Raw genomic sequence first — 24231 nt, 5'->3', positions numbered from 1 at the left:
TGCAACTTCAAAGACACTCAATGATTTCGACCCACGATTTCGACCAGATTAAAGTTCAGAAGATGTTAACCTCCCCGTACATGTTCTCATCGATCATTCTCCAGATTCGTATAATTTGCAGGATCGAGTGAAAAGCAACGATATTTGTAGTAAAATGGTCCAATTATGATTCGGTCTTTTTACCAGATAACCCGTATCGATGCGCATGAGAGGAAACGAAGTAGGTAGGACGATTGATTAGATCCGCGAGGTCGATGATACTGAACATAATATTGCACCGTGGCCTGATTACGTAAAGTCTCGGAGTTTTGTCATTCCGCGGGTATTTAATACCTCGAGAAAAATGCTTGTGACGTTCTAAAGAATTTTATTGTCCAGGCCGTATGAGCTAGGTCCGAGGGCTCGTTATCCATATTTCTATTGTTCACCGAGTGCATTCCTGTCGGGCGCAAATTACGCCGAAACATCTGCCGGCTACCGTACAATATCAGCCCCTCTACCTAAGAAATATCGGAAATAGTTGGCCGATCCGCGAAGGAAACACTTGGCACGCTGCCTAGTTCGCTCTCGGCGGCTTTGCTCCGGTTGCGCTACTTGCCGATGCATTACTTAGCTAGCAAGTGCAAGCAAGCGGCCGAGCTTGCACGAGCAAGGAGACCTAGAAAATTCATCGTCCACGATGAATATGCCGTTTCTAAATGCGAGTGCCTGCTTTTTATCTTCTTTTTCTTTCCTCTCTTTCTTTCGTTTATCCCTTCCTCCTCCTTTTTCGGTTTGTTTCTTTGTAAACCGCGCGCTGTGATCGCCTTCGCCATCGTTGACACACGCATACTCACCACATCCTACACCCATACATACAGATAAAAGAGACGCCACGGAATTAAAATACGATATTGACCGCGTCCCGGTCTAACTAAATATTGATCGTTCTCCTTTGCGATCCCTTTTGTTTCGTTTGCGGCCGGGAGAGGCCAACTGACACGAATATCTTCTTTTCTTGCCTTAAGACGAGACTAGTGGAGTCATTAACGAGACGGCCTCGGTTTTCTCGCGACACTGATTCCACTCCTTGAACCCCTTCGCGTTCTTCTTTCTCTCTACACGTTTAAATACTACCACCACTCCGACGTAATTGTTTTCCGTGGAACAGGCAGTCGCGTGCTTTTCTGACGCGGTTAGAAGAGAGAGGAACTTTTAGAACTAAGGCTGACGACTAACGCGACCGCCACGAAAAAAGGACCTGTATATGTTTTTAAGCGAATTAATCCTAGCGCGAGATCGTTAAGACAAGTACGGGGCCACTTTCGATATAATACCGCGTTTAACCGTTTCTTAAAGTGGTTCCACTTAGCGCGATCGCGCATTCGAATCTATCGAAAATATCGTAGTCAACCAAATTGCTAACACGTGTTTGAGAAAGTAATGGGAAAAATATTATACCTAGTGTTATTAGTTAGTTATTATTAATATTATACCTAATTATTAGAAATATATAAATATTGCTATACCAAAGAAGTATCTATTATATTATAACTATGTAGAGAAAATTTGAAAATCCTTTCATAGAAAAGTAGTTTCATAGAAAAATTTATTATTTTGAAGTGCTAATTTCATTTTACCAATTATATAAGAACATTATATTGCGTTATAAGCTTAGTAAGGTATGTAAGTCGCGGGACAGAAAAAGTTTAGATGATATAATTTACTACGATGTAATTCACTAATTGATTTTTTTTTTACCAAGGAATACGTATTGCGACATAAAAAAGTTGCCGCCATACATCGTACTTCGAAAATCCGGGAAATATGCGCAAAAGTAGGTATACATAAAATTCCTTGAATTCTCTCGCAATTTTTCTCGATTCTCTTAAAAACATAATTAAATCAGGTATCCCGATTGTACGATCCTAACATCCGGAGGAAGTCTACTGGAGTTTTAAATCACGGGTAGGGTAATTCGTTATTCCGCGTGTCTCGGTAGTCGCGTCACGCGGTCCGGTTATCGAGCGTTATTTGCTATCCATGTTCGAAGGATTTCCACGGAAAAACCCGCGCATTCGTCTACGTCCATCCTCTCCTGCGCTGAGTACGCGCAGGATCTGGCGTGCTCACGCGTCAGCCGTCGAGATACCGGGCGCTCGTTGCCCGGAGACTCTTCTCGTTTTTGTGCTCCGCACGAAAAACGTGAAATGATAATGTAGCCGGTATCCCGCCCTAATCGGCTTTGTATCCAACGTGATGGCTGGTGGACCGGGGTACTGCAAGCCGTGCGGCATAGGCACGGAACGAGGGAGGTGGCAGTTGGATCCTGGGGGCAGCTGGGAGAGATGCAAGCCTCCTCCGGCCTCCATGGAGGATTTAATTTACATCCACCGGCGAAAAACGCGGAAAACAGTTTATCAAAAAAGTTACCGCGCAGGCTCCGACCGTGCCGAGAGGCAGAGATAAAACGATGGAAGAAAAGAGAGAGAAAGAGAAAAGAGTGGGAAACAGCGGACCAGGAGGAGGAGGTGGTAGAGGTGGTGGAGGAGATGCCGGAGGAAAAGGGGGTGCGGGATAGAAAGAGGGTTCACGACGGCAGAAATGAAATTGTCCGTGCATGGATTACCGTCGACTTCGTTATACCGTCGAATTAGTCTCCCTCTCCACCCTCCTACTTCCCTCTTTCTCTCGGCTCTACATGTCCATTCTTCTACCTCTATCTCGCGGCGCATCATTTATTCACCGCTCCTAAAACGGCACTTAAGTATTTTTTAATAAAACCTCTTACCTCGTGCGAGTACTTATATACCTCTGCCATTTATTACACTACGTCTTTCTTTGGCGGTTTCTTTTATTACTCGTCGGATAAACACCGACTTAATTTTCCACCTTTCCGGAATCTGACCCCTGTTCCCTTATGATAAGCTTCACCTTACTCCCGATTCTTATCATTGTCACACGCCGATGTATCGTCGTGACGACAATCGCAAGTAGATTCGGTCATCCAGTTACGTAGTTACGTACATATCGATGTCCGTTTCAGATTTCGAACGAATTATCGACGAGGAAGAGGTTTCGGGGAAATAACGATCAGGCGTGACCCGACGCGTAAAACGATCGCGGCTCGTTCGGTGCAACTTTAAATTTCCCGCTAATCCCACGGGGAATCGGTCCGATGCCTCTTGTGACGGTTCGCGGCAAAGCGAATCAGGGTTCGAAATCGGCATGGACCAAGCGTAAAATTACTGTTTCGGCCAACATTTACTCCGGCGCTCGCGGGGGTAACGTTCGACTGGACAGCGACTCTGAATTGATTTCGTTTGAAATCCCATCCCCCATCCTCCCTTCTACCTCTTCTACGTCCGCCACTCACTCTTCCCCTTTCTCCCCTTCTCTCTTTCCCTCTCATCCAGGATCGTTGTTCGCTACCCTCGCCTTTCTCTTCTCTCACTCTCCCTCTCTCTCTCTCTCTTTCTCTCTCTCTTTCTCTCTATCCATCTATCTCTATCTCTATCTGGCGCCCTCTTTCTCCCTCTTTTCCTCCCTCTCTCCGTTTTCGAATCTCGTCCGGGTCTCTGACGCCTACATACTGAGACCAGGGCGAAATGCATTTCGATCCGCGCCATTTTCTACCGGTCGCATCTGCGTGTCCAGCTTCGAAATGGAGAAAAAAGACAAGCACTGATATGAGGAGGTGGGGTGGGAGGCGAAGGAAAAAGGAGAGAGAGGGAGGACTCATTAGCCAGGGTAACGTGACACACGAGCCGGAGAAAGTGATGCTGCAATCAATAACCAGCGACGCTATTTCCCGATGCGTGCCCCTTCGAAATTTCTGCAATTTCGCCACCGATTGCGAAACAATGCGCGCCACCCGCCACGATTCCGCGGCCGTCACGCGGACCGTCATACGTTCCACGCGCGTTGTTTTTTCCACCGCGCAACTCTCGCAACTCTTGGACATTACCCCCACGCTGGCTAAACAATTCTGGTAACTTTCAAGTTTAAAACGACGCGCGTCTGATCGTTTCTTTTTGCTTGCTCTTTTCGAATTTGCTACGATTTTCGAGTTTCGAATTTATTGTATTCGATTATCTATTTCGATTGCAATAGCAGACAAAAATGATAAAACTCTGAGAACGTTAGGAATTATCGCTGTTTCCTTTTAATCTCTTTGACGGTGAACGATTCATTCAGGGTTCGGAAACTTATTTTATATAAAGAAAGTTTAGAAAAAAGAACGTGTTTTAAATATAACGAAGATCGTATATCGTAAAATTATGTAATAGCTATAGCAATAAATAATAATTCTCAATATACGAGGAAAATTATGCAGTTTCGTAATATTCTTTGCTTAAAAGAATACGAGAATTTTTCCTAAAATTTAGGTAATAATGATTTCAATGAATACGTGTTCACGGGCCAAGAATCGGCTAAAGTTCTCGCTATTGTTCATCATTTTCACGATCGGGCGCAGGTAGAAAAGTTGGCTGGAAAGTTAGAAGCCGTCGATCATCGATATAATGTAAAACGCTACGACCAACGGCACATCAAAAGAGCGAATTGCAAAATAATAGAGCAACGCGGTTAGTTCAAAATTCAACGAACCCCGTCCATGAAGGCTGGTAATCAATGAACCTTATGCGGAACAAAGAGATCAATGAACGCGAATGACTCGATGATACCAAGCTAGGAGCAAAATAAACCGGGGTTCGTGAAACTGGATGAGAGATGAAATGAAAAGCCTAGTTTAAAAATTCCAAAAAAAGGAAAAAAGCAAAATAAAAAGAAAGAAAAAAGAGAAAAATGGGAAGAGAAAAAAGAAAAAGGGAAAAAGAGAAAGATTCGTAGGAAATTCAACAACGAACGGCCCAACCGATAATATCCATCGTCCACTCGAAGACGGGGTAGAGGGTCGGTGTCACTGGTCCCGGCGCCACGTCATTCGATATTTTTGTCAGTAAAACGATATCAGGCAAATTGCATCTGTCCTTTACACCGTGGCTCCGAGCCAGATCAAACAGTGTTCGTCCCTGGATATTACTCTTCCCTCATCGGTAGCCAGGGTGCACTTTCTCGTTCGTATCCGGCAGTCGGGCGTCGATGGAGTGCCTTTCGACGGTAAAAGGGGCGCGCGAGAGTGCGCAATAAATTTAGAGATGCTCAGAGATTAGTTTTATCGGGTAATCTATATCGCAAAAATGACATCACGCACGTGAGTCTGGCGATATTATTCCGTTTCTCCTCTAATCTTTTTTCATCGAACGCGTCGTTCTTGTTGCGTTGTTCTTTTTGTGTTGTGAACGCGTCGTTCTTGTTACGTTATGAACGCACTTTTCGATGCAACGCTGCTAATATCGTTTCCGAAGAGACGAAAAAGTTGTGTTGACTGCGCCGTCGTAGCAGCTTCGTAAAATTCGTTCCGAAAACGCTGGACGAGTCCGTTAATGCTACCTTTAATTTGGCGCTCCTCCAAAAGAACTCATTCGAAGCGGGCACAGAGGCCGCGGAACCTGGGCAATGGCCGCCGAACGGGACTCTTATTGGCGTCGTATGTAAATCGCCCATATGCCGAGTCAATTCTCTTGAGCACACCGTAAGCATGCGGGCAAACGAAGCACGCCAAGCACGACTATCTTACGACACGACATACGGGCGACAAGTAGGCCGGTGTCGTTAAAGGAGTAGCAACATCGGACGTGTCTACAAAGAAACATGAAGGTTTTGACCGCTTTCGTTCACTGATCGGATACATTCTTCGTCCGATATAGATCTCACGGTATAGACGAATGGAAAGTCTCGCGTAAAATGAATACCGTTCAGATCGTTTTCCTAAATACCGTGCAAACTAATTTTATGGATTTCAGTTTTCCTGAATAAGTCAAAGATCTTGTGTTTCATTTGGTCGATAGGTTTATCGAACTTATTACAAGAAGTGATTCATTGGGAACTCTAGATACCACTAAGCTATTACCAGTACAACATTAGAAATGTTTATTTCGTATATTATGTTAAAAGAAAGCTTTAGGAAAGCTTTAAGAAAATTCTCGATGTTCCTGTGAATTCTTAAACATGAAAATAAATTCTTCTATCATATTAATATTATTAATTTAAATATACGAAGATCGTAGTACTAATTACAAGACCAATCAACTTGGACTATCGAAAGCAGAAGCAACGTTCCTTTCACAATAAAAGACACGAAGGTGTCATATACCTGGGATCGACGGAAACGGTATCGTTTAAGACCCATAAACCTAAGCCGGTCGAATACTTACGGCAGCTTCTCCTATCCCGGGTGGTCGACAGTTGTCTAGTAAATCCTATTTACTGTTACCCAATGGTCTATGTGCACTAGAGATGCTGGGAGGGTGCCTATCACCCCTAGCTAACCTACTGCCCTACTGCCATGAGTCTCACCCCTGAAAGAGTCTGTCGTATCTCTTTCTTTCCTTCACAACCTTTCACACGATCTCCATCTCCCTTTGCCACTCTTTCCGTGATAGAGCTTTTGCTTTTTTCTCTTACCATCCCCTTCCCCCTTCGTGTTACGTCGCCATCTTTCCTCATACACGTAACGGTCCTTCACAGATCGGATCACGCGATGATCTCACGATATTCGTCATTTTCTATGGGACGAGCGAAGGGCGACTGTTTTTCAAGGTTTCTCATACCTCGGAAACCGTCCCCTTTATTCCTATCGTGCCCCTTCCGTACTTAGTTCTTCGGTTACGCTTGATAATCGTTTCGAATCAACAAATACCAAGTATCGATCGAAGTTCTTCCCGAAGTATTGGCTAATTTATTGGCTATCGACGCATCGAACTCTCTTTCCATGTTCGGGGAATTATCCATTGAGTCATAAGTACTCGCTAAGGCAGTTACTTGTCGTATTTAGTGGACAAAATTCGAACAAACTTTACTTTACGAGGTATATAGGCATATAGGCGAAAGCGACGAAAAGCATTCGATTTCTAATAAATATTAATAGATATCCTAATATTTATGTGGAAACGTCCGAATTTAGCTACAAAGAATCGTATAAATTTTAATTATATCATACAGGATGCTGATTTATTCTTCCTAAACATTTAAAACACTTCTACTTTTCGCTATATACCAACGTATTCTATCAAAACAGTAACGATAGGAATTACCAAATTATATCATCAGAGGCAAAATTGCCATAATCTTTTACCGAAGATTCTAAACGTTAGAGGGAGGAAGGAGAATAAAGAAACGAGAAGCCCGCGGGAACGCGGAGGCTCCCTTGAAAAACGCGACCTAGACCCGTGGCTCTGTTCCGCGTTACAGCTCTTTCAAGCTGCGGAAATGTGCCCGTAATGTGGTTTAGCGTGGCATGACAGGAGGTAAACTTGACGACAAAGAATTATTGATTTTTTTTGAGCGGGTTGAACGAGTTGCTGGGCGGCTGAAGCGGTCCCGGTAGGGTATTCGACAAAGGATGTTTTCCAAGTCCCTAACCTAGGTAACCCTTCTCCTACGCTTCTGTTGCATGTGTACGTGTTTCCGTGTGCCACCCGGACTCTCAGTGGTTCTACTCTTGCCCCTGTGTCGACGTGTGTGCCGGGGGTTCGCCCTCTCCTTCTCTTTCTCTTTTCCTCTTTCTTTCTCTTTTTCTCTCTCTCTCTCTTCCGCCTGTCCTCTTTCCCCTCTTTTTCGTCTCTCGCTGCCCACACGCCGTGTGTACTCAGCCGATGCACCGAGGACTTAACTGCCTTATTGTCGTCCCAACAGGCATCGGAGCTTCGGGACAGATGTGCAAAATTTAAGGTTAGAATACCAGAGAAATCGTCACTGACGTCGAGACCCGAGCTTCGCTCAGCCTCTTCCTTGCTTCTCGCAATAACGCTCTCCCCTTGCTTTCCACCAATGAATAGGAAGTCGATGACCCACGAGTTTCTTCAGATTAAATCGGTAAATACGGCGTCTCGCAGAGTAATCGGTCAATTGATACCTTTGAGTAACAGATTATGGTCGGAATATATGACTATGGTCGCGGGCTAATCCCTTGACAGCATAATAAAACGACGAAGAATTTGTAACGAATAATTTAGAGAATAATTACCTCCTTATTCTCAAGATTTCATACATATTTTACTATCAAATATAAAAAATACCTACTTTCACGTATATTCGACGACTTGGACGAACTATTGTTCCGGCGAATGAAACATCTGAAGCCCGAAGTGTACCCATTCATAAGAATGTATACCTAATACCTGTTTATAGATAGCAAATCCAACTGTTGTACTTTAATGAACTTTCGTAACGTACACGTATCATCGATACCATCATCAGATTTGTTCGACACGTAAACACCCGCATTGTTCGTAACAGAAACGTGTAACTATTCATGAAAGAATCAGTTACATCGTACAATAAGCAAGCTCAAAAGTGTCGCTAATTTAACAATCGGTGAACGAAAACTTAAGAAAACTTAAAAAGAACTTAAAAAAACTTGCAACGTTTTACGTCCTTCATGGATAGATTACATAGATACATCTTGCATAGGTACGAGCACCAGGACAGAGTATCGATAAGTAACGTTTCCGAAACCAACCAGTTATTACACATATGTGTACCAATCAAAGAACATTCGACGATTAACGCTCGGACAAGCTTTCGAACGGCCAGTCGAAGAAGGTCAAAGACCCGGGGCTCGAATTCCCGCCGGAATGGATCCGGTGTTCCACGATCAAGTAAGACGCTCAAGAATGCATCGTACCGGAACCCGGTAATTGAACCATTAAAAATTCGCTCGATCCCTTAATCAAAGAATGCGTTTAAAGCAAAGTGATCGAACGGTGTGGCTTCGCGTCTGACATCCCCTACCCCGATGATCGTAGTAGGCTGCCGTCGTTGCAGCAAGGCAACAGCCGCCAACAGCAGTAACAGCAGCAGCAACCAGCCTGGCTGAAAGTGCATCCACGTTAGAGCTCGGTCTTTTTGGAACACCGTACACCCAAATAGTCTAATTCAGCTTTCGCACCTTATGCACGCGAGGCTGCACATGCATAGTGCAACAGCGGCCGGTGCATCGGTGGCGGCTGCTCGGACGCCGGGGAAAAATCGATCGAATAAAAAATGCTTGGCCGATGCCGACGTGTGACGAGGACGCGAATCGCGGCCGATAGCAGCCAGTGGAGGTGGAGGAGGACGAGGACGAGGAGGACGAGGACGCCGGCGGGGTTGAAGGAGGGGTGGTGGTGAAGGCGGACGGGGGCTTAGTACGGTAGCAGAAGGAGGGATAGTCCGGGACCATTGAAGAGTGAAACCGCTCAAAGCAGCTGCCCCCGCCCCCTCTCTCGTCCAACCTTTCACCCTCCTCCTCGCCCCCTGATCCTCGCCCGCTTCGGCCTGTGCGCCCACCGATCCCAGAACCTCGACTCTCTCTTACTCCTCGTAGCTTTGAAAACCACCCCTCTCCGCTCCAACGTATCGTAGAGCCCTACAGCATCGCCACTCTCTCCCTCTCCCCTCCTCCCAGTGTAGCCGCTTTCTTTTTCTCCTTCTCGTTCGCGCTCGCTCTCGTTCGTCTGCTTGCTCGCCGATTTCCCTTAAGGGAAGCCGAAAATCCCCGCGCTCTAAGAGTCCGTCGTGTGGCTGTGCTGCAAGAAACCGAATTACGTTTCTCCGATTCCCGATCCTTCGTTCGTGTTTTTCTGACCAAACCGTCCGCCTCGATGCTCGTTTTCCAAGTTCGGTGCGCGGCTGCTTGTTGAACCGCGATTGCGACCGCCATCGAACAACTTCCTGAATGAGAGACGGGTCGCGTGGGTTCAGATCGGACAATTGCTTCGCATTCCCGCCGTTTAATACCCTGTATTAACACGTTCCGTTTGATTATTTTCTTATCTCGCTTACTTGTTATAAACTGGTTCGATGCAGACTCGCGAAAATACCGAGCAATACTATTTGACGAGAGCAACAAACGCGTCCAAAGCAACAAAGTACGGGGTACTGCATATACGAACGAACTAAAGGTGCAGAAAATAAAAAGGATCCGCTCGAGTATCGGTTACCGGTACACCGCTTACCAGAAAATATGCAAATGCGTCTTTCGATTTCAATGAGCACCGGCTCGCGCCGAGTCTTCTTCGGTCGTTCTAATGCTCTTTGCATAATAAATTCGACTCTCCACCGTGCGATTTACATTAGGCAAGCGTGTGCCACGAGTGGCCAAGTTATTCGTCCGCCTATCTGTCTGTCGGCACACTGTTGATGTTCCCCGAGGCCAACGTTAAGAGAATGAAAACGAGTTAGCAAGGAGAGAAAGACCGAGGATCAAAACGAGGGGAGCACTAAGGGGGTCGAAGGGGGTCTAAGGCAGCCAGATGTAAAAAGAGAGAGAAGAGAGTAAAAGAAGCGAGAAGGGGAGTCGAAAAGCAAGGGGCACACTAGGAGCGTGCATTGTAAGATCGGCGCGTGCGGCACGCGGAGCCTTCGTTCGCCTAAGTTTGTGCCCTGTGTCGTAGAACCCCCGTGTTCAGAACCGGGCCCCCTTCCCCTTCTGCCTTTTCGTGCCACCGTTTCTCGAGTTCCCTCTTTTATGAAGGGTGAGGGCCCAGAAGCTCATTGTCGGGGGCACATCTGCTGCGCGATCGCCAAACGATTGTCTCGCGAGCTTAGGAAACTTGCTCCTCGTCGAAAAAAGGTGGCTTAGCAGCCGGGCGGCCCAAGCACGCGGCCATACGAACGTACATTCCCCCTTCGAGGGGATGACCAGAAGGACGACTGTTTTCGTAGAAGCAATGTAACTTTTGGCAAATGTCTATCTGCACGTTAATAATTTGAATGATCATCGTGTCTTGGTTCGCAGACAAGTCATTCGATGTGGCCAAATTATTCTTACTAATGAGAATGAATTTTGGATAACTCGGAAGATAGTTGTTTCTTGACTCTGTTGCGTCACTTGAGTCGTTGACGACGCAAACGTTGAAAGATATTTTACGTTTAAGGAGAATACGAAAATATCGTTGTTACGATGCATAATTTCTTGCACATACCGAAGAGTTCCTTAAAATATTAAGATCCTGTTTCTTTAAAACAATCGCGAGATCGGGATATAGAAATTTTAATTGATAAGCACGTAGAAAATTTATTACGAATACATTTCAAAATCTTGAATTTTATGTTAGAATTAAAAGCAAACAGTCTGCAACTGCGTGATACATCTTGATCTCTAGGTGTACAAAAAGAACAAAATACTCAACGTAACATACAACAATGCAAACTTCTACAACACGAATAATATTGATCGGTCATTTACTTCGAGTCTCGCTGTAAAAGGTATGCACCACGACGATGCTTTTCAGAGTTTCTTACAACACCCTGAAAGAAACCGTAATTACGGTCCCCTCGTAATTTAAACGCGTGGCGCGCATCGCCGCGAGAAAATGATCTAATTCGCGTATCTCTTCACCCCCCCCCCCCCCACACGAACCACCCATGCTCTCGGACGTTCCGTAGAAAAAAGTTCATCGTTCATAAGCCACGACTCGTCACCCCTTCCGAAAAGCGGCACCGGATATTACTCCGTCCGCCTAGCACCCATCAGTAATCCCAACAAACCGCCTCGCCGGTCGCAATCAACAACACCGGCGACACAGAGCAAGCGTGCGACCCTTAAGCCCTTGCGGAAATAGCACGCGAGCATACGGAACGTGTCATACTTGGCTGGGTGGCCGTGACGGGACAGAATGAAGTAATCACTTGCTAACTTGTATTTTAATTACTTGATTTTCCGGGCTGCGATCGCGTCGTCGTCGACAACGACCACGACGAAGTCAGGACGACCAACGCAGAGCGGCATCGCAGGCCGGATGATCGTCGTCGTCGCGTTTGCCGCTCCAAGTCTGAGTACAGATGGCGTTAAAGTGTTAATTACTAATTAAGAAGGGTGCACAGGGTGCAGCATCAAGACCCTGCGCGACACCTTTTTGAACGCGCCCTCTGAATGGACGCTTACGCCCTGACGGGCAAACGCGTGTACTCACCCATCCATCCGCATTCATGAGCCACGCAACCACGCACACACCTATATACATACGCACTGCGTGCTACGCGATCTGTCCACATAAAGAGGGAAAGAGAGAGGACGTGCATCTGTGGGAGGTGTGCTCGGTTGCACGCGCGTGAGAACCGAGACACGACGTGACTCGATGCGATACGATGCGATACGATGCGGCGCGACACGATGCGACCTTACCAACCCTACATGCAAGCAAGACGAACGAAACCGGAACGCGCGCGCAAACACGTAACACGCGCGCGCCCAGGCCACCGTTATGTTACGAGCGCGCAGACGCTTAATGTTCTCTCGTTATATGCACTTTCACGCCTCGTGCCCGTTACCCGTGAGGATAAAGTAGCGCGTGGCACGACGTTCCTCTCGAATTCTTTGCGAATTCTTCTTCCGTACCCTCTCGTCTCGCGCGTCCGCGAGACGGTTTTTCCAGCTGGCTGTGACGCCATCGGCCACCGCACAAAACAGCTGCGTGTGAATTTATCTTTGCTGATGGCGGTTGAACGCGCCGATTCAACTTCGCCCACGATGTTTCTCTTTTAATTGTGCTGAACGCGCCGGTATTCTGTAAATGGACCCCGTTTCTGCCCGCTGATAATTATAAGCTGAAAAGAAAGCTGCCGCGCGGTAGTAAGGAAACGCCAGGGTAATGTTGTCCCTTTTCCTTGCGCCACCGGTTAAACGTTCCTCTCGAGCGTCCCTGAGCCGTGAACTTGAGTTTTTTTGGCGCACGGTTTAGGAGGACGAGGAGAAGTAGCCATCCAGGCAAAGATTAAGCGAACGAAATTTAGCGTTTTTGTGGCCTGTACGCCGTGTTTGTCCTGAAACGGGCCCTAAAGATTCCTGCGACTAAACTACCTTAAAAGTTTCTCTTATTTTAACAGTGTCCTTTTCATGAAGATCGCGCACGTTACAAAATATTTAAAAGCCGGCGTTTTAGCCGTTGCTTCGATGTAGAAACGTTTTGAAACGCTCGCTGTTTGCTTCAGTAAAATTTGAAACTAGTATTTTAATCTCAATTAAATTAAACAGGCTTACAATTAGATATACCATTTATCGTATTAACTCTATCGTAAAAATATTTTTACTAGTCTTATACAAATACTTGCACAAACTAGATTATTTTATTTGATCGAATTCTTGTTCATCGGCTAATTTCACATCTCTGTTATATAATTCTACAGATATTAGATAGACGCACGCTACAAATGTTTATAAATCGTCACGTTTATCGGCGATCGATGAGCCAATAGGTAACAAATAAATGTGGAAATTGATTCCATAAACGGGTGTCGAACTTTAGCCAAGGGTAGATAGATTTAAAGGATGTAAAAAGTTTGTTCGGACCGATTCAAGAACAGCTGTTTCACAGAGGGGACAAAAAGGTTCCAAGGTGATCGAGCCCGCGGCCGACACTTAGCGAATCTTGGCGGATTGTCGGCTGTTCCTTGAGCGTCTTCTCCCCTTCGAGAGGGAGTCGTCCGTGGGAAAGTTCTGGCAAGAAAGCCGCACGAGGGGTTGAGAGAGACTTTAAGGGTCAGCTCCGGTCTTGGGGAGCCGAGGTGTTCGGCATTGTCGAAGGTCGACCGACTTGGCATAACCGTTAAAAGGGAGCCGGCTGTCTGGCTTAAGAAGCACGATCTTTGAATAGAGACGGGGATGAGGAATATAAGTGACGAGTATAAGGCGAGAAGACGCGAGTCGTCGTTACGCCCTGAGTCACTTTACGGTATGGAAACGCGCGGCCGATTTCTCACCGCGCTTTTCCACGCCCCTGTTTTCTACATCCCTGTTTGCCGAATGCAGATGCAAATAGGTTCTCTTTAGAACTGCGGGAAGCAAGTCATCTTGCGACGACACCCTTACGTTTCAAAGAGAAGAGAAACGTTAAGAAGGAAGCAAATAATAAAAGGAAGAGAAGAAAAGCAAAGTATATGTATGTTTAAGCCAGTGAAAATTCTTAACTAACTCGAAAGTATGTTTGGACAATGACGATTGGAATTCGAAAGAGACGCGCGTTTTTTGGCGAATCGACCAAATAGTGGTTAGAGAGTGGTGTGAAATTAAAAAAAAAAAAAACAGGCAAGTACTGACGTTCCCCCTTTTAATTGGTGCTCTCGCCTATACGACGTGCAACCCGTTACAAAAGCGACGCGTCGAAACAGCAACCCGCGACGATGAAGATCGCGTATGAAGGAGGCGTCACGTCGACAGCCATCATTGCCATTAAACGCTTCAATACGCGGCGCCTCTACAGCTCGCATTATTGCTTCACCTGTGCCACAGTACGCACCATCGTCACGAAAAAGGAATCGACGAATTTATGTTTATCGCGGTGCACCCTGTTGCCTTTGTGCTTGATGAAAACGCGGTCCAAAAGGATCGGTTGCGACTCGAGGAATTCTCCAACGACAGAAGCGTTTCATTCAAAAGTAGCAAGTGAACGCGAATGTTCGAACGACCATGAAAGGAGATACTAAAATTAAAAAAGCTAGGGAAGAAAGCAAACAAAATGCTCGCGAACGTGTTCACGTAAATGATGAAAACAGAGATACACGCGTCAAAGTCTGTTAGATTACACGTGTTACAAACATGTCCTGTTAAGGACGAACAAGTTACGGGAAAGGATACTTACAGAACTACGCAGTTCCCTCCCTCGAGAGTCTCTCGCGATGCTAAGGATCGCGAAAAACTCGAGGTAACGATTTCCGTTCGCGGCAAGAGCTAATTATTCCCTCCTCGAAGACACCCCGCATCTTCGCCTTCTTTCTAGTCATCACCTCCTGCTCTCTCTCTCTCTCTCTCTTTCTCTGCCTCTGTTTTTTCGGTGGTAAAGGCAGCTCGTAATTAGATGCTAATAATCAGCACCCTCCAGGAGGATCACGCTCTTTTCCTCTGTCTCGTTCGCGTCTCTGTCGCTCTCTTTCGCCGTCGCCCCGTTGCAACGGGGCGCAAGAAAACCCAAGCCCCTGAAGAGCTTATTATTATCCTAATTATACAATACTATAATGAATGACTCCGCGGCTCACCCTCTAGCCCTTACTCTCACTATCTTCCTCTCGGTGGTGGCACGTTCTCTTTTTCTCTTCGTTCCTCGTGGTCTCTCCCTCTCGCTCCTTTTCCTTTCTTCTCGCTCACCGTTGCTCTTCTCCTCTGCACTTGGTAGTCGAAGAGTGGCAATTCTAGCACTCGGGCTTTTTGTCAAACCGACTACGGAACTAGTGCCGTCTCCCTCGCGCCCTTACACCCTATTATGCGACCAGCCTCGTCTCTCGTCCCGTTTTCTCTCTGTCTCCTGGTGTCTGTTTTAATTAGGCACTTCGCGGATATATATACGTATCTACCATGCGGTATTACGTAGGTACATAACCCAGCCGAGCCCAGCCCAGCCCAGACCTAGCCCAGTCTGCCTACCGTACGTATTCCACCTATACTCGGCGATCCGACGAGCTTGAATGCGGTTGATGGGTGGTTGAGTAAGGATTATAGACGCAGGTGACACATACACGTTACCTCCGAGAGGTTGAAGTCGGGGGTGGCTCGGCCCCGATGGGTGCTGCTGACGGTTCAAGGAGACGTTGAAATAGAGAGACGGAGCGCGAGATAGGAAGAGAAAGAGAAAAGGAGAGGAACGCACACGTGAGAGCGTGCGAAAGGGAGAGCGACCACGAAGGGAGAAAGTGAACGCGAACGAGCTACCGAAGGGAGGGAGAAGGGACTCGGGACACGATTCTACAGAGACACACTCCTCTTTCAATTCTCCTCTCTCGTGTGCACAACCTTCTCTGACTGACTGCTGATAAGAGCACGCGAAATTGTCTTAATTGGCGAGAGAGCCAATCTGGAGTGATCGAATGAGAAGTGGCTCTCGCGTCTCCGCCACCTGACTCCTCTACTCGTCCTTTCTTCTGGTCGCTGAAGAGATAGATCGGAACGTGACGCGCCAAGGATCCCATTGTTTTCTTTCGTTGATTCGAATAGACGAGTTCGATAGACGAGTGTAGCTGCGTCGATCTTGTTTCCTCGATCCTCGATCTTGCCATCTTGTTCGTTACTTCGAGTATCATCCGCTCGTAACCGCGGTTGCTGGTCTTATCGATGACTCAGATCTACCTAAAACTTTACCCCCTTGCCGATATCGTTGAAGTTACCAGGTCAAGAGGTATCTTTACTATGCACGTTTTCAACATCATCGAGAAAACAAAATAAAAAAGAAAAGAGAGAAAGACCGAAGATCTCTGTGAAACCCCTGTAGTAAGACTATAAAAAAAACAGTAAAAAATCCTTCGTTCGTCGTATGATCATTTTAATCGTCAATTTCAAAGATTCAATTAATCGTTGATTCCCGAGCAATTACTTAACCCGAAAGAACGAAGGAACAAAGCACCTTCAAAGGGTTCGTTTCAAAGGTAAGCAGGAAACTATAGCGGAAGAAAGGAAGGGATGAAAGCACCGTATAATGGAATATTCCTAGATGCATTTGGTTTCGCGAAAACGACGGAGACGACGGGTATGGAAATGTTAGTCGATCTCCTGTTTCATGAGCTGCGCGCGAGTCCGCCAGGCGGAAGCAATCTTAAAAATTGCTCCCAGAGGCACCGAGCGAAGACCAAGACCCGAAGGTTTGAACCGGTTGCCTCATATTGTCGAGCATTCAGGGACCTCGAGTTATACAAGCCGCAGTAGCACTACCGACTCGTTGCTTTCCCGCTGAACCGTACTTCTTTGCATCCCCTCGGGATCCAAAGTGCAAGATCAACCTGACTGCTATTTTCGCTGCCATTCTGGCCTGCTACTCTAGGATACTTCCACCACCGAGCGCTCACTTCTCTGTGTGCGTTTAAGGGTGAGGAGGATAGGGACTTCGGAAAGAAAGATCGAGAAAAGAATGGAAAAATATCCGGACAAGTAGCAACCTACGCTTACCCGTTCCTTCTCTCTGTCTCTCTGCCCCGGTCGTCGCGTCAAGTCATTTTTGTGTTTCCCTCGCTCGACTTGTTCGTTGCTGATATCGATAAATGCGGGGGCGGTTTCCTTCTTCGTCGCCATCGACGTCTTTCCCTCTCTTATTCCGTTTTCTTCTATCTGTCGCGACAACTTCGATGTTATTCCGTTGGATACGTGAACGTATAGGAAGTATGAGTAGGAAGACACGTATTCATCTATTTACTCTTATAAATTTTGAATTTTACAATTATAGTTACTAATTAATTATAGTCTATCGAGTGCAGTTATCTGAACGTCAACTCTTATTATATACGTACATGAAGGAAAAGTCATAGATAGTGAAGGGAATCAGTTAACTGAATATATCAGTATATGAACTGCAGCCGTATCAATTGTTTGTCTACCGATGGTTAAACTGATCCTTAGTCCTCAACGATCTATTTACTATGTTACAAACCTTGAGAAAATCTATTTTCAGAATACACTATGTAACACGTGATATTCTCTCTATCCCTGGCATTTACTTTGCTACCCTTCTGTGATTAAAAACTTGTAATGCTTTGATACCCAGCGTTAGCTTTCTAAGGTTTTATTAGAACAGTTAACGAACGCTTACCGCCTTAATTAAACACATTTTGAAAAATCTGTGAGAAATTTTGTGGAACGCAACGAAAGTGACAAAGGTTGTTCATTGTCGTACCGTAATCGCATCTTAGCGAGATCGTGTTCAACCCCTTCACCTTGAAAACGAACGAGCAAGCGTTGCATAGAAAGTAATTCCGTTGGCGTTTCAGTTGAAAAAATAATTAATTTCTTAATCAGTGGCAGCTGTATTGAAGCGGTTGTCGCGTACGCAAAGACGTCGTACAAAGGACCGGTTCACGTTCAAAGTAGCGTGTTTCGTTTCAGTGTCGGCACGACGCGTCGTAACCGTTCCTTTCCCGAGTTTTCGGTGAGATCCAGCGAAGCGAAGCTACCCCTTGGTACCACCCCTTCTCGGTTTCTCCACGCGAAGGCTCGGGTCACTATTACTATACAAATTACCCGCCAATTAGTGACTTGTGCTTGTTTAACTGCGTTAATTAATGAACGTAAACGGCAAACTTGACGTCGGGAACTCGATTTTTTCCTTTGCCGGTGCAGAGAAAAGGAAAAAAAATGACGGTATCGCGCGCAATCCTGCGGCGTTTGTAAGTGTACGCGCGTACACTCGTTCGTGCTTTTCTGTAAACGTCGGCGGTTGCCTCTGCGAGGGTGTCGAGGTCTTCTTGGACGATACAGTGTAACACGTTCTTAATAGTCTCTTTGAACCGCGTCGCTTGCCAGCCGACGAGGAGTTGTACACACTCTTTGCGACTCTTTCCCCTTCTTCCTTCTTTACCTTCTACCGCTTGCGTCAGACCACTTTTAGTATCGACCCTTAATTAATTATCGGTAGTGCATTAGCATTCTCCGTTCCGCGAGAATCAACGTCAAGCATGGCGCTTGCTAACTTTCGAAGGAGAAAATATATTTTTACCCCCCATCACGGTTTGTCGTTTTCTAGCTACCAGCGAATTAAGAGGATTTCTGATATCTTCGTTAGGTTCCTTTGAACGGGCGGGGAAATTACGAGGTTTTGTACGACGAAGCTCTGGTATATTTCATATCGATGTATTTGTCGAATTTTTAATTTGAAGTCTGATGAAAAGATTGTTTTCCTTCCTTTAATGCAGATTTGAAATCATTTTGAAGAGAATAGAAAACAAAGTAGTAATTTAAAATTGTTGCATGGCTGACGACTAATTTACTTTTGTTGTTTCAGGGAGTTCTACTACATCCAGATGGAGAAATACGCGAGGCAAGCTGTTTCGGAAGGCGTGAAGAACGTAGATGACCTACGAGTTGGAGGTGACTCGGAAATCTATCGAGTTCTCAACCTTCATTACAACAGAAATAACCATATTGAGGTAATTTGATCGTTATGTTGCGCAAAATTCTCCGAAAAAAGAATTCCGTAAAAAGAAGATATATAAAAAATGCATTTCGAATTCTATTTGAGAAAAAGAAATTCAAAAATTGAGGTTATTGAAACTGACCGAAGCCAACTGACGTCGACTTCTGCTATGAGACGTTTCAGCCGCATTTATTAAGCCCGAAAAATTATACGATAATAAAGGATTAGAAATGGAAGAAATAGTACTTTTGAAAATTTATGTTACACTTTTGCAATTATTTATGACGTCTTCTTGCAATGACTAAAAGTTATAGAAGCAGATCATTGGTTATTTAAGAAGATGAACGCTAATTACGTTTCTGGAGAATAGAATTTTTCAGAAATGAAAGTATAGTTTTCGTAAAGTTGAACCGCGATTCGTCATACCTTAATACGATAAAAGTTGCAGCACTCATAATGTCGTTAGAAAAACAAAGAAACGGTTTCGATGCACGACCACCTGCGTGTCCTATGATTCGCCAATCAAACTCGTGACATGCCGCTGGAATCGAGCTGTCAGAGTCGAAATTTCGATAGAAGCGACAAAATTGCCGGCAGTCGGATCGTTTCCAGCACGGAGACAGCGCGCGACCGTGCAATTATTCGGCGGTCGGCCATGACCGCGCCACGTTACCCCGTCTTTCTCATCTCGCGGAACGCTTTTAAACGAATTCGAACCGGTTAGGTTGAATCCGAAGTTACACGTCGCAAAGCCGGTGTTACCTGGCAAATCACTCGTACGTCTCTACTTTCCCATTGTGGGGCGCAATTTACTTTCGCCACAACGTAACGACCGTTGATTGTATTTGCAGTAGGTTGCGCGACGCCGCGCGTGCACGCGTAAAGCAGCTATTTAATATTATTTAACGAGTCTCCGGTGAAACCTGGAGGCACCATTCTTCCGAGCCTGGTCACAATCGTCACCCGCTTGACGCGTAATTAATTACTCGTGTTCGTTAATAACCCAAACGTACTAATTATAAGTGGAAACTCTTAGCATGCGGCTCAGGCAACGCGGACGAACCTGCGCGCCCGCTCGCCTCGTGCTCGTTAAGCGATACATGCGTGACATCGCTTTAATTCTTCGGATACGCGCGACTCCTTCGATGAATCGTAATGAGCGCAGAGAAATTATCTTTCTCGTCTCTGCCGGATATATATTTTTTTTTCCCCTCCTCTTAACCACGTTCGAGATTTCCTCGTCGTTGAGGGTGAACGGCGTGTCGATTGATCATTTGACGCGAATTCCGTTCGTCGATGAACTTTTTCAGCATCAACGTGTTCTTGAGTAACAGACTCGATTTCTCGCGGCATGTAAGAAAGGATACAACGAGATAATCGTTGCTTTTTTCAAAATTGCTAATGTTTCGTTGGAATTTCCAGGTGCCGAGCAACTTCAGGTTTGTGGTCGAACAAACGCTAAAAGAATTCTTCAAGGCGATTCAGGGTGGCAAGGACACCGAACAGAGTTGGAAAAAATCCATCTACAAAGTGATCTCGAGGCTGGACGACCCGGTACCGGAGTACTTCAAGACCCCGAACTTCCTGCAGCAGCTCGGTTAAATCAGGAGGTCGCGTGGCTCTTGCTCTTCGTGGTGCGCGGGCTCATCAGCGCTCGTCGGCTCCCGGTATAACCAAGAAACCAAAAATATATAGCGAAAGAAGGAACGGTCAGCGAAGAAGGATCGCATCCGCCAGGAGGTACACGTCCTTCGCGTAAAGCGCGTTCAGGTATCCTTAAACTAACATATCGCAAAACGAGCGTGAGAGAGAACGTGAGAGGGAGAGAAAGAAAGAAAGAGAGAGAGAACATGAGAGTTAGGGAGATTGTACACACAACGTTCAGGAAGAACGAACGGAACGAATGAACACGCGACGTACGGAGGCATCGATCATCAGCAGGAACGATGAGGAGTGCCGACGAAGGATCAGGCTGTGACCTAATCACGAGACAATGTCTACGCGCGAGATGGGTGGATAATTATTATACGCTTCGTGCCTTTAATTACCCGATCGAACGTCTCTCGATCGGGACACCGTGAGTTACTAACGAGGCCACGAACTATCCACCCTTTCCTTACCGTGGACAACACCGATACCGAAACCGACGGTCTTTGGAGGAAGCAGAAGAAAACAGGACGAAAGCGTGGTCAACGAACGGCAAGGAATTACACAATACACAGCTTCGAGCGTCGAGAGTACCTATTGTTTCGATTTGTTGCGTACATAATACGGTTCACCGATGAATATCGCCTAATTTTAAGACACTCGTTTCTCCGAGTAGGCATTAAGGAGCGTAATAACCCGCGACGACGACCGATGGGTGGCTTTCGTTCGAACGAACGTCGACGAGGTGTAAACGATGATAGCTATATTTGTCCACGTTTCTAGAGAAACCGATGATACTTATTATCTACTGATGATGGAGTGAGTTCCGCTGGACGGATCCTCCGCAGCTTCCGGTTGAGAGGCAGAAGAGGAACCCTTCTCGTGGATCTTCCGGAAACGACTCGCAACAAACGGATAATAAAACCCTTCGTTTCGAGTCGTTTCGAAACGGTATGGAACAACGATGGCCAGTTTCACTCGGCATTCGTCACGCTGCGTACCTCGTGGCATTTTTTTTTTTTTTTTCTCAAAGCGCGGACCTCGTGATTCGATCGCACCCCTGTCGAACGTCGTCTCGGTAGCATTAGTTTCTATAGCGCGATCACTGCAACAGACTGGCTCCGACACAGGGAGAGCCTGGATGATTTGTTGTTCCCAACGAGAATGCTAGGATGGCGGTTCGTACCGAATCGACGGGAACGAAACCCGATGTTCTTTTCTTCAACGGAAGTAACATTTTTCCATAAGAAAGATAGAAACGGCCGGAACACGCAGGAAAACCTGCGTAGGAAGGCTAGCAGCATATAAAATCCCTTCTCTTAAGTTGTACATAAGATTTTTGTCTCGTAATCGCACCATGTCAAAATAAACGAAAAATCGAAGGACACGTTGGAAATCGTCGCGAATATGCTTGGTTCTATTCAATGGAAATTAAAACGTAGATTATAACCAACGATGAACATTCCTAACCCGGTGAAAGCCTCGAAAATTCCGTATTCGGATGAGCGTGACGCGCGAATGTCGAAAAACTCGAGCGTATCGCGGACGCGATCCCGGCGACGCTCGCGATCGCGAAACAAATGTCGATTTAACTTGGCAAGAAGAAAAATTCTCTGTCGTTGTATTTTTCTCGGTTCGAAGTTCGCTCTCGCGAAAACAAGAGAACGAAAACGAAACGCGATTGTAAACGGGGAGAAAATGTCCGCGGTGCACGTATAATATTGCGCGTAAAACAAAAGTAAATTACGTAGAGAGATGTTTTTATTAACGATTAATTGATAGAATATAAACGAGGTTAGGCTAGTCGCAGTGACAGGAGTACGAGTAACAGGGACGACAACAGGGAGGGGCGAACGAATGCGTAAACGTACGAGATATTTTAACGAAAACGATCCAGCACCGGCGATTAATTTTTCAGAAATAAATAAAACGTGTTGTAGACATTTAGATTCGGCAAAGTTAATTCAAACGAACATACATATACGAGGAAAAGAAAAAGTAACAATTATCATCGAGTAACAATGGGGAGAGAGGGGAAAGTTGATATAGATTAAAAAGAGGCTAAAACAAAAACAAAAAAAAAAACAATCGTACGCCGGTGCGTAACTAATATAAAGTAGATTATATTAAAAACGTATATATGTATATATACACACATGTATAAATATATATATACCTATATATATATGAGAAAAATTGAAGTATAAAAGATATACATAGATATATATATATATGTATAATTACATAAAATTATATGTATATATATAATAGGCATATAAAACGAAAGACGGATGTTGGCGCGATTAAAATTTCGTAAGGAATGTGTGACAAAGGGTTAGCCACCCACGCCTCCCTTATTCCACTTGTATCCGACTTATAGCACACGACACTCGCGCGCGCGTACACATTCAAGAACACGTATACACATTCACACAGTTACACATCCACATACGCACACATTAAACGGTGTATTAGATACCCGTTTTCAAACGTTGTACAGACCACATTATACATACACATACGCAGAGGCAAGTGCGGATTTTGACGCGAGAATTCATTGCCCGAGTCTACACATGTTCTCTTACTACGAACGTTTGGTTTCTTTTTCCCCCTATATACATATAGACGGTTTTGTAGATAACTTATCGTACGATATAATATGATTATTATAATTATACATATGTCTCGGGTGGTAGCGAGTTCTTGTAAGTTAACCTAATTACCTTCTCACCTTTACTACCACTATTATTCTCGCTATTATGTGCACTATTATTATTAAAATTATTATTATTATTATTATTATTATTATTATTATTGCTATTATTATTATCATTATTATCAGTACTATTATTATCAGTTATGTTATGTATATTATGTGACGATTTTTGTTTAAATCACGATTATCACGAAGGTGATCGGCGGTAGTCATTGATTTTATTTGTTTGGTATTGTAGTTCACCCCTAGTTTCGCGTCGCATAAGTATCACCGAACGACACGATGTCCCTTGTTCGTAAATTCCTGTCTCCCTTTTGCATTTCCATTTTCCTTTTTACGTTAAGATGGAACCCGTTCTATCAAAACTCTTTCGTACCCCGTTCATTCAACAATACTTTTCGTCTATGTTTTGACATTTTAGTTATTATTGTGTATTTTAGTTATTGTATCACGACGATCATTATTCTTATTATCATTATTATGATTATCATTACAATTAAGCATGAGTTTATACAAGTGTACACGGCAGAGAAAGGGAACAAATAAAAAAAAAAGAGATGAAAAGAGATAAGAGACACGCATACGTACACGTATACATATACACACACGTTTCTGTAAGCGGTGAGTCTTAACCTAGTCACGAGTCACTAATATTTTAATTTTAACGATCGATTTATTGATTATTATTTTATTTATTATTTACGAGGAATAAAGACGACACATTGGACTCTGATTTGTCTTCTTTTATTTTATTTACCATTAACCGCGGCCAGGTTTTACATTTTGCGTTTCATACTGTTGTTTAGCATTATAATATAAACCACCGTCATGCGTTACATTCCCTGTTCCCATCTCTCTTCAAGTCCCACATCGAAATTGTAGATTTGAATGCGACACCTGGCGAATTGTCTCGAGCTCAGACGTTTCGAACATATTCGACTGCCGCATACCCGGCCT

General features: G+C 45.0%; 1 protein-coding gene across 2 annotated transcripts in view; it reads left to right on the top strand.

Annotated features, from left to right (window-relative positions):
* LOC122567383 (homeobox protein prospero-like) overlaps window positions 1-24007 on the top strand; it is a 43215-nt gene extending 19208 nt beyond the window's left edge. For both annotated transcript variants that reach the window (XM_043725813.1, XM_043725814.1), the window contains exons 4-5: window positions 18780-18924; window positions 20334-24007. In XM_043725813.1, the coding sequence (XP_043581748.1) occupies window positions 18780-18924; window positions 20334-20513 (325 nt within the window). In that variant the 3' untranslated portion in view covers window positions 20514-24007. The remainder of the gene's footprint in view (window positions 1-18779; window positions 18925-20333) is intronic.
* Window positions 24008-24231: the final 224 nt, after the last annotated feature.

The sequence above is a fragment of the Bombus pyrosoma genome, linkage group LG5, assembly GCF_014825855.1.
Source record: "Bombus pyrosoma isolate SC7728 linkage group LG5, ASM1482585v1, whole genome shotgun sequence".
Classification (NCBI taxonomy): Eukaryota; Metazoa; Arthropoda; class Insecta; order Hymenoptera; family Apidae; genus Bombus; species Bombus pyrosoma.
This window is presented reverse-complemented; position numbering and strand designations above follow the sequence as displayed.